The 17,929-nt window shown below is 35.3% G+C and overlaps 1 protein-coding gene across 1 annotated transcript in view; it reads right to left on the bottom strand.

Annotated features, from left to right (window-relative positions):
* Positions 1-1,269: 1,269 nt before the first annotated feature.
* LOC145130543 (disease resistance protein Roq1-like) overlaps positions 1,270-17,929 on the bottom strand; it is a 40,582-nt gene continuing 23,922 nt past the window's right edge. Inside the window, exons 4-10 of the mRNA XM_079065324.1 lie at positions 15,251-15,794; positions 14,090-14,137; positions 10,063-11,110; positions 9,762-9,974; positions 2,005-2,868; positions 1,350-1,916; positions 1,270-1,275 (exon numbers count right to left, since the gene is read on the bottom strand). Of these exons, the coding sequence (XP_078921450.1) occupies positions 1,270-1,275; positions 1,350-1,916; positions 2,005-2,868; positions 9,762-9,974; positions 10,063-11,110; positions 14,090-14,137; positions 15,251-15,794 (3,290 nt within the window). The remainder of the gene's footprint in view (positions 1,276-1,349; positions 1,917-2,004; positions 2,869-9,761; positions 9,975-10,062; positions 11,111-14,089; positions 14,138-15,250; positions 15,795-17,929) is intronic.

The raw sequence follows: 17,929 nt of genomic DNA, 5'->3' as shown, positions 1-17,929 counted from the left end.
CTTTGCGTCTGAATGTCCGGAACAACTCCAAAAATTACGAGAAGGTGATTTTTCGGAACGTGACGACAGCGATGAATCCGTTTTTTAAAAAACGAAACGGGGTTGAAGAATTCTCTAGAAGGACTTAGAGATTCGGGGGTGATTGTTGGAATCCTAAATCGAGTAGGACTTGGAGACCAACCTAGTTTTTAGGAAATCATAAACAAGTCGGTTTCTAGTTTCCTAATTGTGATCTAATTCTACAAGTCGGTAGTTTTAGGAGTATATATATGTATAGATATCGAGGCATGATATTATGCAGAAAAACATAATTGATTTTTGAGTTATTTTTCCAATTAATCAAAGAGGTGTTTGATTAAACTGTTTTTGCAATTTTGTTTTACAAACTTGACCATGTTCATGTGTAATAGCTAGGTTTAGAAGCAATTTTATTTTATTTTTCCTGATTTCGACTTCAGTTTTTGGACCAGAGGTATGATTCCTTGACAGCCAAACAGGTTATATATGGAATATCCCATTGAATATGTATAGAATTTATTAACAAAATTATTATATGTTGAATGGTATATGTAATGAATAGGTTTTTTTAAGTACTTATACAGTTTTTAAGAAGAATCGTTTTTCAACTAAGTAATTTGATCATTTTTAATTTTTTATAATTATTCAAATTCGTTGGTATTAGCTATTTATAAAATATACATATTTCACACTCTTTTACAGATACAAACCCGACAAGGTGTACTGAAGAACAAATTTTAGTTCCATTCCAAATCCTTAAAGGGTGTGCAAAAAGAATCATGCCCGAAAAAAAAAAAAAAAAAACGTTGACATATTGAAAATTGGACAGTTGGTACTTGATAGGTTTTTGGACTATGTAATGATCGACTTTTATTAACCAATCACAAATTAATCCTTTCAATTCCATATCCTTCCGATACCAAATTCGAAATGCCACAACCCAGACGCCCCCTTAGGAGTATTTATTTTTGAAAAGCCACTCAATACGGAAAAGCTATATGATGGTGAAAGAAACTACTGCAGGAAATAAGCCTCGAAACAAAAACAAAACAGGAAAACAGTCACAGAAACGGAGAACACCACTGAAGTAGAAGCAAAGTAGGGGGAAAGCGAGGAAAAGTTTATAATGGTCAAATAAAGGAATACTTAGAAAAACACAAACTCATAAACGAATCTCTAAGTCGTTGAGACTAAAGTGATTCCTGTCACATTTACCTAATCGTAATGGTAGAATCAGGGAGAAAGTAACTGTTACCACTGATTATTCAATGAGAATAATGCAAAAAGAGAGTTAAGAAAGTGAGATACGAAGTGGCGAATAATCAACAGACCTGTGTGCAGTAGTAAGGTTGCCATAAGATCTTGATAGAAGAATGTGCTTCACGGTGGATTGTAAATGTATTTCCATGTTCATGGTCCTTGTCCCAAAACTCTGACCAGTCTGTTGTTTGCACCTGATCATCACCTTTACTTTTCCTAGGAACGAGTTCAGCTCCAACATAACTATTAGCTTCCGGCCCACTCCAATTCTTTCCGTAGATGGAAAAAGAAATCATATTGTATGTTGAATTCAAGTATCCTGTTCGACTCAATGAACTGAAGGAAACATATCCTACGAGTGACACACTTTTACCATATTTAGAATCTGGTGCTTCATTAGATTCCTGCCAAAGCTCAGATCGAGAATCCTCATCCGCCTCTCGCTTGATGATTATATTTATGATCGGATGTCTTGTGTTGGTGATAATGCATATCAAAAATCCACAAAAGTCATTGCGCCAATCATGTGGAAGAGGGAGTTTAAACGTTTTCAACCTATGAAGCCTACCTATCAACCCCTTTGGAATCATCTGATGTTCGAGAGCGACACTGATAAAATGATCTTCAACAGCATTACCCTGCCGTGGAAAACAAATTCAGTTATGATTCTTATGTTTGGGTTTATATTATAAAAAATATTGAAATATTCCAAAGGTAGAGCCAAACCTGGAGCATAGAGCGTACTAATATGTCACCAACCCATGGCCGAAGATTTTTCACCCCCAGAAGTGAGACTTTCCGCAACCATTTACAGTTTGAAATATCTCCAATGCTTTCAAGTGAGTCACAACCATCTGCTATAACAACAACTATACTTGATGGCAGTTCTGACAATTCTACAAGTTTTGTGCAGCGTGATACATCGAGCCATTTTAGCCGAGGAAGTTGCAAGAGACTAAAATTTAAATGCGAATATTCATTTTCTTTTAGAATGAGTTCTTCCAAGTTGGGTAACTCCCAAACAGCAGAACCAATGCCTATATCTCCCAAATTACAGTACCTGAGATTTAACTTTCTTAAGGATTTGGGAAAAAACCTTAATAGAGTATGGTGGTTCATGCTGTTGTGATGTAAACAAGCCTCCTCTAAATAACATTCTTCTACATCACTGAGGTTCTCTTGTGGTTTTTTAACTTCTGTGTCACCACACGCCCAACAAGTAGCAAAAATGTTTGATGAAGTTTTCTTAGAAGATGCTACTCCTTTCCCACTATTATTCAAATGAAGAAATGGTACACTGTTCAAGTTCCTTTCGATCCATGAGAGCTTAAAAAGTTTTGGGCAATGCGATAAGGAAAAGGTCTCGAGTTTCTTTAGTTGTGTAATGGGAGGAAATATCTTAAGACCAGCACAAAATTCTATAGACAGGAAAACAAGCCTTTTCAACCGTCCAATCGACGGATGAATCTCTTTTAAACACCGACATCCACGAAGAATGAATCTTTCAAGATTAGGAAGTTCATCAAAATCTGGTGTCATGATTAGGTTACTCAAACAAGCAAGTTCCATGATTTTCAAATTTGGGAGATGCTGTTGTATACAAGTGCAAACAAGTCAAAAACAAATCAAAGTAATAAGATTTTAAAGTAAATTAAAATACATATATAATTGAAAAAGTGATATATATATATATATATATATATATATATATATATATATATATATATATATGGGAGGGTTCAAATTAGAACAATTATGAAATCGAGAACACGAGGTGATGGTAGATGTAGTGGAGGTGGCGATGGTGGAGTAGAGGGGAGGTGGTGATGGTGGAGTAGAGGGGATGTGGTGGATTCATATGTGAATATACTTACATTTATATTCACATATGAATATTACCTTTCCCCCGGCGTACCGTTTTTTTTTTCTTTTTTTTTTCTCAGTCGTGCCGGTACACCGAAGCTTTTTGCGGCAAAAAGAAATATGTCGTCAAGATTTGTTTTCGCGTTATCGATTACATAATTTTCTCTTTTGAACTTAAGTGTGTGTGTGTCTAATTAGACACCGTTTAGACACCCTATTGCTACTTTTATAAAAAGTAAATCAATAATTAACTGTTTATAATCAGCCTTTTCAGAAAACAATACAATTTCAACAAATAAAAATAATTAAAAAATTAATTAGGATGTCCATATTATAATGGGTGCTGCTATGGACACACCAATCTACTTAACTCTCATATACTATTAGCCTTACTTTTTAGGTAATTATTACCATATAATTATCATTTTTCATACCTTTTAAGTCATCATTGTCATATAATTATTCTTTAACTAACTTTTAGAATTATTTCATTAAAACCTAATCAATAAAAGTTTATTATATAATAATTATATTTTTATTACTAATTTTATTAATATTCATAAATTTAAACTTATTTTTTATTAAGATAAAAAATTAACAATAGTATTATTTTTATCATATAATAATATAAATAATTTTCATTAATTTTTATCTTTGTTTTTAGTCGTAAACGTACAAACATTTTTTTTTCCATTTCCATAAACTTAATTTTCATAAATATGTTATTCTTTGTTGTTTCTTGTTATAATTTACTTTTTTATGTTTTTTATAAAACGTGTAGTTTTTTATTTAAAAGTATAGTTTTTTATAAAACGTACAATTTTTTTTTCTAAAACAAGCTGTTTTTTTAAAACGTACAATTTGTTTATTAAAATATGCAAAAAAAATTAAAAAAATGCAGTTTTTTTTTATAAAAACTTCAGTTTTTTATAAAACGTGCAATTTTTTTTATAAAACATGCAGTTTTTTTTAAAACGTACAGTTTTTTTATAAAAAAAATATTATTAATATTTAAACAATGTTTGTAAATTCATTAAAAAGAAAGATGAGAATGTACAACTTAACGTGAAGTTAAAAATTGCATTTTGATTGTGTTCCTAAAAATACAAAATATAGAAAGATAAAAAGCTGCTAACAAAAAAATACTTCAAATAATAAATAATTTTAATTATTATTAAATAACAATGGGTTGGATAGAACCTTACTAGTAGGGGTGTTCAAAACCGGATATCCGAAAATTCGAATAGTGTATATTTGGTATCCGATTCCGTATCCGAAATTTCGGATATCCGAAATTTCGGATACGGATTCGGATACTACAATCGGATATCCGAAATTCTTACTTTTGGTCACTATCAAATATCAATCCAATTAATTAAACAACCACTATTAAGTTTTATTAAAATCGATTACTAGTTTGAGACACATTAAACTATCAACCACTGATAAGTTGATTGCCTACTTGATTAAACTTAAATCAAACAAATTCAAAACCATCGATTATTAATTTAAGACACATAAAACATGGAATCATTAAGTATTAACGAAAAACATTAACGATGAAACTCCATTCTTAAAAAGCTCAATGACTCATAAATTAAATTGTTGTATATTAGAATACAGTAGCATGTTGTTAGTCATTAGAATATCATCGTATGGTTTAAACAAAATAAATATCAATCAATTTAACAATTTGTCATGGCATCACCGAATAATAGCATAAAAACATTAATCCTAACATTAAATCTTCCTAATTTATATTTTCAAATAATAGCATAAAATAATAAAAAAATATAGAAAAGTGTATATTTTCGGATATCGGATATCCGAAATATCCGAAATTTTATAAAACTAATATCCGTATCCGAATCCGAAAAAGCGGATATCCGAATTTTCGGATATCCGAAAATCCGGATATCCGAAACTTCGGATAATTTCGGATCGGATTTCGGATTTTTCGGATCGGATTTTCGGATACGGATATTTTTGAACACCCCTAGTTACTAGTGACTCCTCCTCTCCCCCAGTAGGCGCCAATTTTATCTTTATTCATTCCAATTTCCTTTTTTTTAATTTCATTTCCTATTTTTTTTTTAAAAAAGAAAATTAAACCTGAGATCTTCTTGAAACTTTAAATTTGATTACATGGGAAAATTGGTAAAAAGTCAATACTAGACAAGACTTGTGTATAGTAAGATAGTGTGTAAAAAACAAAATTCCCTATTATAATATGGGATGTCTTTTTAGTCAACCCCATATATATATATATATATATATATATATATATATATATATATATATATATATATATATATATATATATATATATATATATATATAAAATAACAATGGGTTGGATAGAACCTTAATTGTGACTCCTCCTCTCCCCAGTAAGCGCCAATTTTATCTTTATTCATTCCAATTTCAATTTTTTTATTTCATTTCCTATTTTTTTTAAAGAAAAAAATTAAACCTGAGATCTTCTTGAAACTTTAAATTTGATTACATGGAAAAATTGGTAGAAAATCAATACTAGACTAGACTGGTGTGTAGTAGGATGGTGTGTAAAAAAAATTCCCTATTATAATATGGGATGCCTTTTTAGTCAACCTCATATATATATATATATATATATATATATATATATATATATATATATATATATATATATATATATATATATATAAAGAACTTTTGCCACATGTCCTCTTCTCCTTCATTTGGACACATGTTATTTTCTAGAATTTTTGAACTTTCTATTTTCCACTTGTCATTTTATTGTATTTTTCATTTTATTAAATTAAAATTCCACATTTAATATGTAAGGTAATATATATGTAAGATATTTATTAGAAAGGGTTTATATATGTAATGTATTCAGTACATTAAAGCCTCATTAATTTTAATAATTCAAAATTTTTCTCATTTTTTCTTATAAATTCAAACTTTTTAAATTGTTAAAATTTCATATTTAATTTTTTTTAAATAAACCCATGTAATACAGGTGTGTCACACCTAATATATATATATATATATATATATATATATATATATATATATATATATATATATATATATATATATATATATATAGTACTCACAAGTTTAGGTTTCAAGTGGGGCCGATTAGAAATACCCAAAACTGAAATAAAACCATTAGACTAGTTATTTATTTGGTTTCTCCCGGAAGTTGAAGAATAACGCAATCCAAATAACCAATTTAACAAAGGAACCGGACAGGTTACTTAGTTAATATGAATCATGAACACCTCTAAGGCTAAGGGGTATGGTCACACCCAGCCTATTCAAAAAGTGACGCCACATCACCTCAACTACAAACCCACTATCAACCCACTAACCATTGGAAATGGTTACCACTCCACATCATTTTTTTTCTTTTTTATTTTTTTTGACAATATTAGATTAAATTAAATAAAGTAATTCAAATAAAAAACACATTAAAAACACTAAATTAAAACACATTGCATTAAATTTAACACACTCAAAATCAAATCCTAAAATATTTAAAAAAACAAAAAAAAAATCCTAAATTACTTATTTATCCTAAAATACTTAATAAAAAATCCTAAATTACTTATTTATCCTAAATTTATTAAAAAAAAATCCTAAATTATTTATTTATCCTAAATTACTTAAAAAAAATACACAACATAACAACTAAAACATAAATATTAGAACCTAATCCTCATACTTAGCACGGACACGTTGTTGGATTTTGAGAAATGTCGCGAGATTTTCGGGGTCAAGATCCGGTAGGGGCTTCGAGTTTATGATTTGAGGATCGGTAAGAGCGATTTTTTGGCGATGAGATTCCTCCGTGGATTCGTATTTTCTTTCTAGAAAACTTAAAGTTTTATCTATGGATTCCACAAGCCCGTCGTCGCTAGTTGCGGTTGCTTTCCCGCTTGAAGACGCCACCCGTTTTGCTTTGTCCCTTCCCGGTGGTCGACGGAGCTGGACTTCAGGTGGACCCTCTCCCTCGGCAACATCGACGTCATCATTGAGGTCTAACCCAAAACCCGCGTCCGAATCAGAAGTTCTTGGTCTTTTGTTGGAGCCGGTGGTCAAGTCCGAATGCGATGTCTCCGGATTAAGGACCCATTTTGGACCTTGACGGCAAACTTCCCATGCTTTTTGGTGACCAAATGGTTTACCGTTGTTGGTCACTTTGAATTGGCAGCACGCGGTTGATAAAATGTTGAAATCGTTCGAACCACTTTTATGCATATTTTTTAGATTTTCAAATATGCCATTAAACTTTGTGCAAATCGCGCGAAGGTCACTCCGTTTTCCGTTGACCGCATCGTACGACCAATCCGTTTTCCTTCCAAGTAGCGCGTGAAAGTGATCCAAAACACGATTCCAAAAACTTTCTCCAGATTGCGCGTTGCCTCTTCTCGAATCACAGGATATGAAAATCCAAACTTTTGCTAAGCTTCTTCCTCTTCTTCGTTCCAAGTCGTTGCTTTCTTTTTCCCTTTTCCTTTTGGTTGCCTTCTTCAAGATGATTGTGGTGTTTCTTGGACAACTACATCGTCGTTGTCGAGGTTCACGGTTTGGGATTGAGATAATGGGACTTGAGATGATTGTGTTTGGAATTGTGGAGAAGCTTGTTGTTGAAAACCTTGGAATTGGGGAAGGAATCGAGGTTGAGTGAATTGTTGTTGTGGCCGTTGTTGTTGGAAGAATTGTGGATTGTATGGAAGGTTAGTGAATAAAGGTTGTTGTTGGATTGGAGAATTCAACAATTGCATATATGCTTGATAATCACTTGGAGTGTTTGGAGTGGGTGGAGTATTTTGGTTGGGATCCATTTTTTTGAATAAAATGAAAGAAAGTAGGAGTAATTTTTTGGATTTAGAAGTGTAAAATGAAGAGTGAAAGTGTAATATATATATATATATATATATATATATATATATATATATATATATATAAAAGGTGGTGTTATTTAAATTTAAAATTAATTTTTTTTTTGTAAACTCCAAACGGTAAAAAACATAGCCGTTTACTCTCTCTCTCTCTCTCTCTCTCTCTCTCTCTCTCTCTCTCGTTTTAATTGGTCGTCTTCATCCATGATATGCACTATGCCACAAGGCACCTACGAGCGCCTGGGCGATGTTCACGCGTAGGTGGCCTTGCCACGTAAGCCCAACACGTAGCCACCAAAACTCGATACCGTATAGCCTAATTATTTGAGAAAGGGATATTCCTAGCTTACATGATGTGGACCCTATCTAACAAGCCTTTAGGCCCGGCCAATAGCGGACAAGTTGGGTGACAGCCCCGGCCTCGTAATGGGGTGGGGTCCCTTTTTTTTTTGGGGGGTGGGATTTTATATATATGCTTTTTTAAATATTTAACAATTTTCCAGTGGAGGTGGGTACAGCGCACTGTTTAAGCGCTTCATTATGAAATATAGTATTAGGTTCGCGCTTCATTATCAATATAGTACTAGGTTCGAATCCCTTTTATAGCATTTTTTGAGTTGATATGCATTTACTCTTTCTTATTACTTTTTTTATTATTCAATTGGACGGGCTCTTCTAATGTATTTTTTTTAATACTTTAAGGAACTTAAATTTGAATCATACGTCCTCACCTTTAATGAATTGGAATCCAAATTTCAAAAAATAGACCTTATATTCTTTTTTTCTATACATAAATCAACCAAATTATGGAAATGTTCTGTTGACTCTTTTTTAGTTTTGCCAAACCACCCAAACATTCATTTTATTTAAAAGTATGATGTTGTTATAGCCAATTACCATGCATAATTTTCATGTTTATATATGGGATTTTCAAATTTTCACCGTCTTTTAATGTATAAGAACTATTATTTGTAGGGTTGTTAACAAAAATCATTACAGCCTACCGGTAATGTTAGTCATTCTTAAAAAGAATATAGTTTTCACCAACGTAAGATTTTTCTTTTGTTTTATTTTTCCAAACACTTTTTATTTTTGTTTTTTTCCAAACACCAAACTGGCTGCTTTTCAAAATGGTCAAGTTATTTCTATTGTTTGGTTTTTTTTAATTGGCTTTGTCATTTGTTTTTTTAACTTACATCCTTTAAACACAATCCAACTTTTTCAATATATATATATATATATATATATATATATATATATATATATATATATAATAACAAGTCATCCGATACTCGTCTCCACAAACATCGTTGTGTTATCGCTTGTGATTACTAAATTTTAAAGGGCTTCATCTTTTGTTTTTGTCCCGGGCCTCAAATCAACTTGGAACGGCCCTGCAAGCCTTAGATGTATTATTCATATTGTTTAATTGTGCATGGCATGTGATGTGGAGCTTACAATTCATACCTCACATTTTTCCTAAATTATCCCATATATAACAATTCGTCTTTCTACAAAACTAAAAATAGAGCAAGGTTAAAAAAACAAAAAGGACAATTATAAAATAAAAATAGAGGCTTACTACAAGCGATGGTGCGCAATGACACCAATGACAGGTGACATATCTGTGTGCTCATGTCCGTGTAATTTACTCTCAATATTAGGCAAGTCGGGTCTATGATTATTCATCTGCTTTTTGGGGTTAATTAGAGAAAGTATAAGAATTACCTTATAACCACCCCAAAGTCGTTTCTGCGAGATGTCATCCAATATCAGACAACAAAGGTCCCCAGGTGGAAAGTTAGTAGGAAATGGACTTGCAAGATCACCTCTCCAATCAATCCACCGAAGGTTTTTCATGTTTGCAACAACCGGAGGAAGAAGTTCTACCGGATCATACCTATTGCATTGAAATCTTATTGCTTCAATCATGTCAAGTTCCTGCGGTAGAGGCAAAATGGTGTCAGGGTTGAGTTAAAAGGTTTTCCCTTTATAGATATATAGCATGCAAAGATAACTTAATCATTACCTTCGTTGAATCCATAGTACAGATCTTTAGAACATCTTCCTTCTTCCAAACTCTACTATGTTTTTCAGGATTGTTAGGGTGTTTCCCTCTAACAATGTAGTGTCCCATTTCTTGCACCAGATCATGCATATCAAACACTCCATCCGAAATAGTTATAAGTGCCTTTTGTACCAACACTTTTAGGCCTATAACCGGGTAAAAACCACAAGCATCAAGCATAGCCATTGTCCTTTCATTATTATACAGCCCTCTGAAGAAGCATGCAATATGAAGGAACAACTCTTTTTCAACCGGTTTAAGTCCATCAAAACTGATTTTTAGCTTTTCCACAATATCGGTCTCCGGGATCTCTTCCAGTCTGGCTAATGCACTCCACCACTCATCAATGTCTTTGTCACACAGAAAACAACCCAAAACCGTAAGTGCTAAAGGGAGCCCACCAGCATAAGATACCACATATTTTGAAAGTAGCTCATAATCTTCTATAGGTCTGTAATCCCGGGGTGCATGCTTGCGAAAGAGCTTAGTACCCTCATCATTGTTTAGCAACCTAATATTGTATATCACATTTACTCTGTGTGCAGTTAATAAATGTTCATCTTTAGTTGTGATGATTATTCGGCTTCCTTCACCGAACCAATCATGTGATCCAGCTAACATTTTCAAGTGGTCAAGGTGATCAACATCATCAAGAACAAGCAAGATATTTATACGAGAAAGCCTATCCTTTAGCAGCTGTCGTACATCTCTGTTTATTTCAATTTCTTTTCGCGTCAAAACATTTGAAAGAATTTTAAATTGCAATTTTTCCAAACCATATCTGCTTGATTCCTCACGAATATTTTCAATAAAGCAGCAAAAATCAAACTTGCTAGAGATTTCCCTAAAAACAGATAATGCAAGAGTAGTCTTACCACCACCTCCAACCCCCCATATCCCAACCATGCGTACACCACCAGAGCGAATTTCTAACTTTGATTTCAAATCTTGCATGCGAGCCTCTATTCCAATCAGTTTGTCATTTGCACTTGAAGTCAGTGGATGCAACCTATGTGAAATTGTTAGGATCGAGACACTTAACACACGACTCTAAACACACACACAGCTCACGAAAAACAAGAACACAAGGATGAACATGAGGGATTTAACGTGGTTCGGTCCTTCTCTGACCTACGTCCACCGGTAACTAGGAATTTACATTTCTTGGTGCTAATCTGCACTCTTTCTGTGTTACACTAGATACAAGTTTTACAAATGAAAGGAAGAAGCCTATTTATAATATTTTGAGTCGTAAGCCTTTTCTTCCATTCACATACATGTGAAATTGATAAGGCCACCATTGTTGAAATTCTGCAGCCGTAACAATTTTTCCATGTTCACATGAGAGTCCTTGTTTCCTGCCACTTCTTTTGACTAACCCAATGGCTTCACACTCAACAATCTCCCACTTGAAGCCACGAAACAATCTTCACCATTGCTTCAACTGTGTATCTGTATTTCTGTAAAAACTTTTGATCTTGACTCCTTCCTAGTTACCCTGGCCTTCTCTTCAATTTACCTGAAGGCTAGTTGAAGCTTCCGTTAGCTCCAACACATCAGTCATGGCTAAGTCTGCCACTGAACTGTTCTCTGTCTCCACCAGCTCCCACTGAAATGAACTGCCCGATCCTGGAACATCCTGAGAACAAACGACACTCTCCATGTGAAGCAGATAATCTGGAGAGACTTTTACAAATGGAATACTGGTTCTCTTAACCCACTGTGTTCTGGGTATTCTAGCTGAAGCACAGCCCTTGCTCCCATTGCTATGAATGCCCTTGACTGGTTTTTCTGAACCGTTCCAAACACGTTCAACCTGAATCTGACCTGTGACTCTGGGTTTGCCATCTGCAAAGCAAACCTTCTTCTGTCCACGAGACTCTATGAACCGGATTTTGTTTTTTCTTCTGAACTGGGACGGTTACTCCCTCAGACGGTAAACTGACCATATATAATGAACCCCTCTTATGTCCACGAGCTATCACAAGATTTCCTTTGACAACCTTCCACTGCCCATTCCTGAACTTAACCTCGTGTCCCTGTTCATCCAACTGCCCAACAGAAATCAACTGTTTCTTCAGACTTGGAATTACCCGGACATCCTTCAAAGTCCATGGACCAACTGGAGTCTTCAAAACTAAGTCACCTATGCTCGTCACATCAAGAACCTCATCGTTCGCCAGTCTTACCTTACCAAAATCTCCTTCTTTTAGATTCTGCAGTGCTTCACGGCTGTGGGTAGCGTGAAATGAAGCACCCGAATCCATAACCCAGGAATCCACATTGCTCTCCACACTACAGATCAAAACATCATCATCTGAATGGTCTACTGCAACGTTAACTTCTTTCTTGTCTTTTGGACATTGATTCCTGAAATGTCCAACCTCTTTATAGTTCCAACAAGTCACATCATTTCGAGTCCTCGACTGACTCCTTCTCTTGTTCCCGCTCCCACTACCTCTGTTATTTCTTCTACCTCTGACCGCATTCAATTGTTCACTTGATGATTCCGCGGAATTTCTTCGACTGACGTCTTCGCCTAGAATTAAATCCCGAATTCCCTCAAAAGTGAGCTCTTTCGATCCTGCGGAACTAGTAACGGCTGTAACTGTTTCGGACCAACTGTCAGGTAATGATGATAACAATAGTAAAACTTGAACTTCGTCCTCAAATTTTTATTCCCGCTGACCCAAGTCTGGATAAAATCGAGTTCAAATTGTTGATGTGTACTGTAACTGAACTTCCTTCCCTCATCCTCGTGTTGACTAGTTCCCGAATCAGGAAGACTTTATTTGCTGCCGACGGCTTCTCGTACATATTAGACAATGCCTTCATGATTCCCTTTGCCGAGGTCTCCTTCAAAATGTTGAAGGCAACATCCTTTGACAACGTCAGTCTAATAAATGCCTTGGCCTTCTTATCCAAAGTCTCCCAGTTTGCCTGTGTCATCGCCTCTGGTTTTTCACCTAAAACTGCGTCCAAGTCTTTCTGCACGAGCAAATCTTCAATTAGCATCTTCCACCAACCAAAATCTTTCCCATCAAACTTCTCAATCTGAAGCTTATTGCTTTCTGCCATTTTCTGAAAGAACAATGACCTATTTTGCAATTTTCTGGAAATTCAGGGGCCAAATTGCAAATTTTCAAATCTGCTACAGTTTTGCTACAGTGTCGCTACAGTGCCTGCTACAGTGTCTGCTGACGTCACCGCTGACGGCGTGCTACAGTGTCTGCTGACGTCACCGCTGACGTCATGCTACAGTGTCTGCTGACGTCACAGCTGACGTTGTGCTACAGTACATCTACAGTACCGCTACAGTGTCGTCTTCTCCAGCAGAACTTCGGTGCTACAGTGTCGTCTTCTCCGGCAAGTTCAGGCGCTACAGTGTCGTCTTCTCCGGCGGAACTGGTTTTTCCGGTCACTATTCCGGCAAACCTTTGACCGGCGATTTGGACGTCTTCCGGTGGTCAAAAAATTCAGAAAAAAAAATTTTCGGAATCTTCGGAACGAGACCTTTCCAACGGTATACACCAAAATCGTTTTTGACGAAAAAAAATTTCGACCAAAAAACTGAAAATCACCTTCTGGAGCTAAAACCTTGCTCTGATACCACTTGTTAGGATCGAGACACTTAACACACGACTCTAAACACACACACAGCTCACGAAAAACAAGAACACAAGGATGAAAATGAGGGATTTAACGTGGTTCGGTCCTTCTCTGACCTACGTCCACCGGTAACTAGGAGTTTACATTTCTTGGTGCTAATCTGCACTCTTTCTGTGTTATACTAGATACAAGTTTTACAAATGAAAGGAAGAAGCCTATTTATAATATTTTGAGTCGTAAGCCTTTTCTTCCATTCACATACATGTGAAATTGATAAGGCCACCATTGTTGAAATTCTGCAGCCGTAACAATTTTTCCATGTTCACATGAGAGTCCTTGTTTCCTGCCACTTCTTTTGACTAACCCAATGGCTTCACACTCAACAGAAATTGTGTCAACAATATCTTTGATAACCTTTGATTCATGCCTACACATTGAATACACGAGAATAATTAACATATGCTCACATTGACAAAAGAAGTAATCTATTTCATGTTCCGTGAATTAAAGAAAATGAGTCCTAATTACCCTTCATATTTCACATTTTAGATAGAATTTCTAAAGGTAAATATCACAGATTGTAGTGCTTATCTGGGAAACATGGAATACTTTCGGATATAGCAAGCAAAACAAAATGGATTTGTGGTTCTTGAAATGAGGTGTTGAGTAAGGAACTAGAATTAGACCTCAATATTGTCCATCATACCTTAATTTCAGCTTATTCGGAATCCTAGGACTTGGAAGTTGGAATATCTTTTAACATACCAAGATCATGATATACTCATTCTCGTATTTGTCATATATTCACAAGAAAAACAGCCAAAATTTTGAAGTATTAATCGGAGCTCACAAGGATAAGAAACCCCATCTAGTGAAAGCTACCATCCCATAATTATTTGACTATCCTCACCGAACAGATCAAGTGACTTAGTCAAAGCCTCTCTTTATCAAGGTCATCAACATCATCAAAAATAACTACAGGGGAAAATTCATCAAATGAACACAAAAGGGAGTCTAGTTGAAGAAAATGACCAAGAAAATGCAACTTTCATAAAATGACCATGATTTCCATAGAGAGGGTCTCTGCGGAGCTCGTTCACCTCTGAGGAATTGGACATGTGTGGAAAAAGAAAAAAAAATCAGGTCTGATGACATGGTTCCGCAGAGCATGTCTCTGCGGAAATGGTGAATGCTCTGCGGAAATGTCGGACGTAGTTTATTGCTTTCAGCTACCATTTCCACAGAGCATTCACCATTTCCGCAGAGATGTTCTCTGCGGAACCATGCCATCAGACGTGAATTTTTGTCTTTGTCCCCACGTGTCCAATTCCTCACAGGTGAACAAGTTCTACAGATACCCTCTCTGCGGAAGTCGTGATCATTTTAAAAAAGTTGCATTTTCTTGGTCATTTTCTTCAACCATACCCCCTTTACTGGTGATTTGATGAATTTTCCCTAACTAAAATATGTATAAAAAGCTTATAAGGCCCAAGTATATGTCTTAAGCAATAATGGTGTAAAAACTAAAGAAGAAAATTACCCATTGGCCATGAGCTTGACTTCCCATCCAGAAATGTTACTTGCATCCACAAGTGCTTTTCTCCAAGATTCAACCTTCTTGTTGTTCTCCAACTCATGTTTGGAAAATGCTTCTCCATATTTCTGTTTTTGTTTTCGCACTGCAGAGGGCTGCACGTCATAAAATGTAGGCATCACGGTTTGGCCTTTCGTATCCTTGCATTTCATAATATATGCAAGTTCATCTAAGCACCATGAAGAATTTGCATAATTTTTAGAGAATACAATAACAGCTATCTGTGATTCTTCGATAGCCTTCATAAGGGATGGGGCGATTGTTTCTCCCCGAGGAAGTGTTTCATCATCCTTGTAAGTGTGGATCCCTTGTTGTACAAGAGCTGTGTAGAGATGATCTACAAAAGTCTTACGAGTATCTTCGCCTCTAAAGCTAAGAAAAACATGGTACTTCCATAATCGAGAAGAAAAGGCCACGACTGGAGGAGAAGATGATGAAGATGCCATCGATGCGTTGATTTGTTGAGATAGAATGTAAGTGGTTTTAGCACCTCAATGAAATGAACTATATATATATATATATATATATATATATATATATATATATATATATATATATATATATATATATATATATATATATATATATATATATATATATATATAGAGAGAGAGAGAGAGAGAGAGAGAGAGAAAGAGAGAGAAAAGAAATGCGAGTTTCCAAGAAATTTCCAGCTGAAAGCTCAAGAAATATCTATCACTAGACATTTGACAATTTCAATATAAAGGAAATTCATGAATTCACATTGATGATATGTTGAGATAGAATATAGAGTAAACTGCAAAAATAGTGTATGTGGCTTGTCATTTTCATTTGTTTTGGTCCTCAAAAGAATCTTTTTCTATGTATCGTCCTTATTTAAAGGTGCAATTCTAGTTTTGATTCTTTCATTTACTAAGGTCACCAAGAATCAGTTAAAGCGTTATGAATTGACTATAGTGCCTTTATCTTATATTTTTATTATTTGTATTGTTATGTTAATTCATCTTCTTTGTATGATTTTGTTTTTGTTCGAAACCCAGATTAGAAGGGGGTGCCGTTGGTGCAGTATCCAAAAATTGATATTAGGTTTCTGACTTTCTGTGGGTTGAATTCAAACTGATGAAAAAGTTCAAGACAGAAACAAGATCTGGTTTTTGTGAATCAAACTAAGAACTCAAAAAACCAAATTGACGTGAGACCGAGAACAAAGAATCACAAACGATGGTGGTTCCTACAAAACTGGAATGAAATTTTAACAAATAATCAAAGATTCAATATGCTAAATTAACAAAAAAATCATCAAATATTTTGTCCCCCAGCTTCTCTCTCCACATATGGTCTTCCATTCAGCTCTCAAACCCCTGTGAGAAATTGAAAAATAGAATTCAAAGGGTAGTTAGCTACCTTATCCGCAAGTGCTGCTTTTTTATATTATTTCCATAACAATACGATGTCCGTGAACATCGGTCTTCCTCTTCATCATCATCAATAGGTGGTCTTCCTCCCCTCGAAACCCCTCCCTCGGACTCTTAAACCCATTTCGAAACCTCGAACATTCTTGTACAGAATCGAAGAGGAAGTTAAACTACGTGAAAAATTTTGTACAAAATATAAGAAAAACCCGATATAAAGTCATCATCATCGCTCTCACTTGTGTACTTTTTCCACCAGGATCACACTACTTTTAAAAGTGAATCGTATGCTTATTCAGCCCTCAATGTGATTTGGCTGATTATCCTCTTCGGTGGTGAAGAGGACGATATAGTCAATTTATAAGTATTGAATTGATTATCGGGTCAACTACAAATTGATCTAATGGTTCTTAATGCTTTTCCCCTAATCTAATCTGACGGTTCTCAACACTATGACTTTGTCACTTTTTAAATGTTATTTTGTTAGTTAGGCTACTCGGAGAGGTCTCCACACATGAGATGCTTACGAAGGGGGGGGGGTCTCCGCGTGTGAATACCACCCCCGTCTTCGGTGGTGTAACATCCGAATTCCCAAGTATCTTATTTTAAGTATTTACCTTGAGTTTTAGAGAGGGACTCGGCGAGTAGGCGCTCAGACTCGCCGAGTAGGATCGCAAATTCTTGTATGGATTAATGAGGGACTCGACGAATCGATGCGTGGACTCGGCGAGTCCGCGCTGTAAAGTGAAACCCTAAATCTCAGGGCTTGAGCCCTATTTAAAGGCCTTTATGGTCTCCATTTGCGGCCACTTCACCCCTGAGAAACCCTAGAGAGCATAGAGATCGTTTGTGGTGCAAGAGGAAGGCTAACTCACCATTTCTTGTGTGTTTTAGCAAGAAGGAAGGAGGTAGAACAAGCTAGGCTGATTGTGGAGCTTGGATCTTTGTTGTTCACACTGAGATTCACGTTTTGAGGTACAAGTTCATTCCCATTTCGTGTATTTGATAGATTCCTTGAATCTAGGGTTTCCTTGCACAATTTTGAGTTAGATTGTGAAGCATATGAGGTCCCTTTGGGTATAGATGATAGATCTGGACCTTGAGAGGTCCAAAAGGTCCCAAGCTTCCAGCTTTATGAGCTTTCATGTGAGCCTTGAGAGTAAAACCCCATTTAAAAGGTTATTTCTCCATTTTTGGTCTTATAAGCATTGCATGAACGTAAAGTTTGAAC

Source organism: Lactuca virosa, chromosome 8, assembly GCF_052849685.1.
Source record: "Lactuca virosa cultivar CGN04683 chromosome 8, Lactuca_virosa_CGN04683_v6, whole genome shotgun sequence".
Classification (NCBI taxonomy): domain Eukaryota; kingdom Viridiplantae; phylum Streptophyta; class Magnoliopsida; order Asterales; family Asteraceae; genus Lactuca; species Lactuca virosa.
Note: the sequence above shows the minus strand (reverse complement) of the source record. Positions and strands in the feature narration are given on the sequence as shown.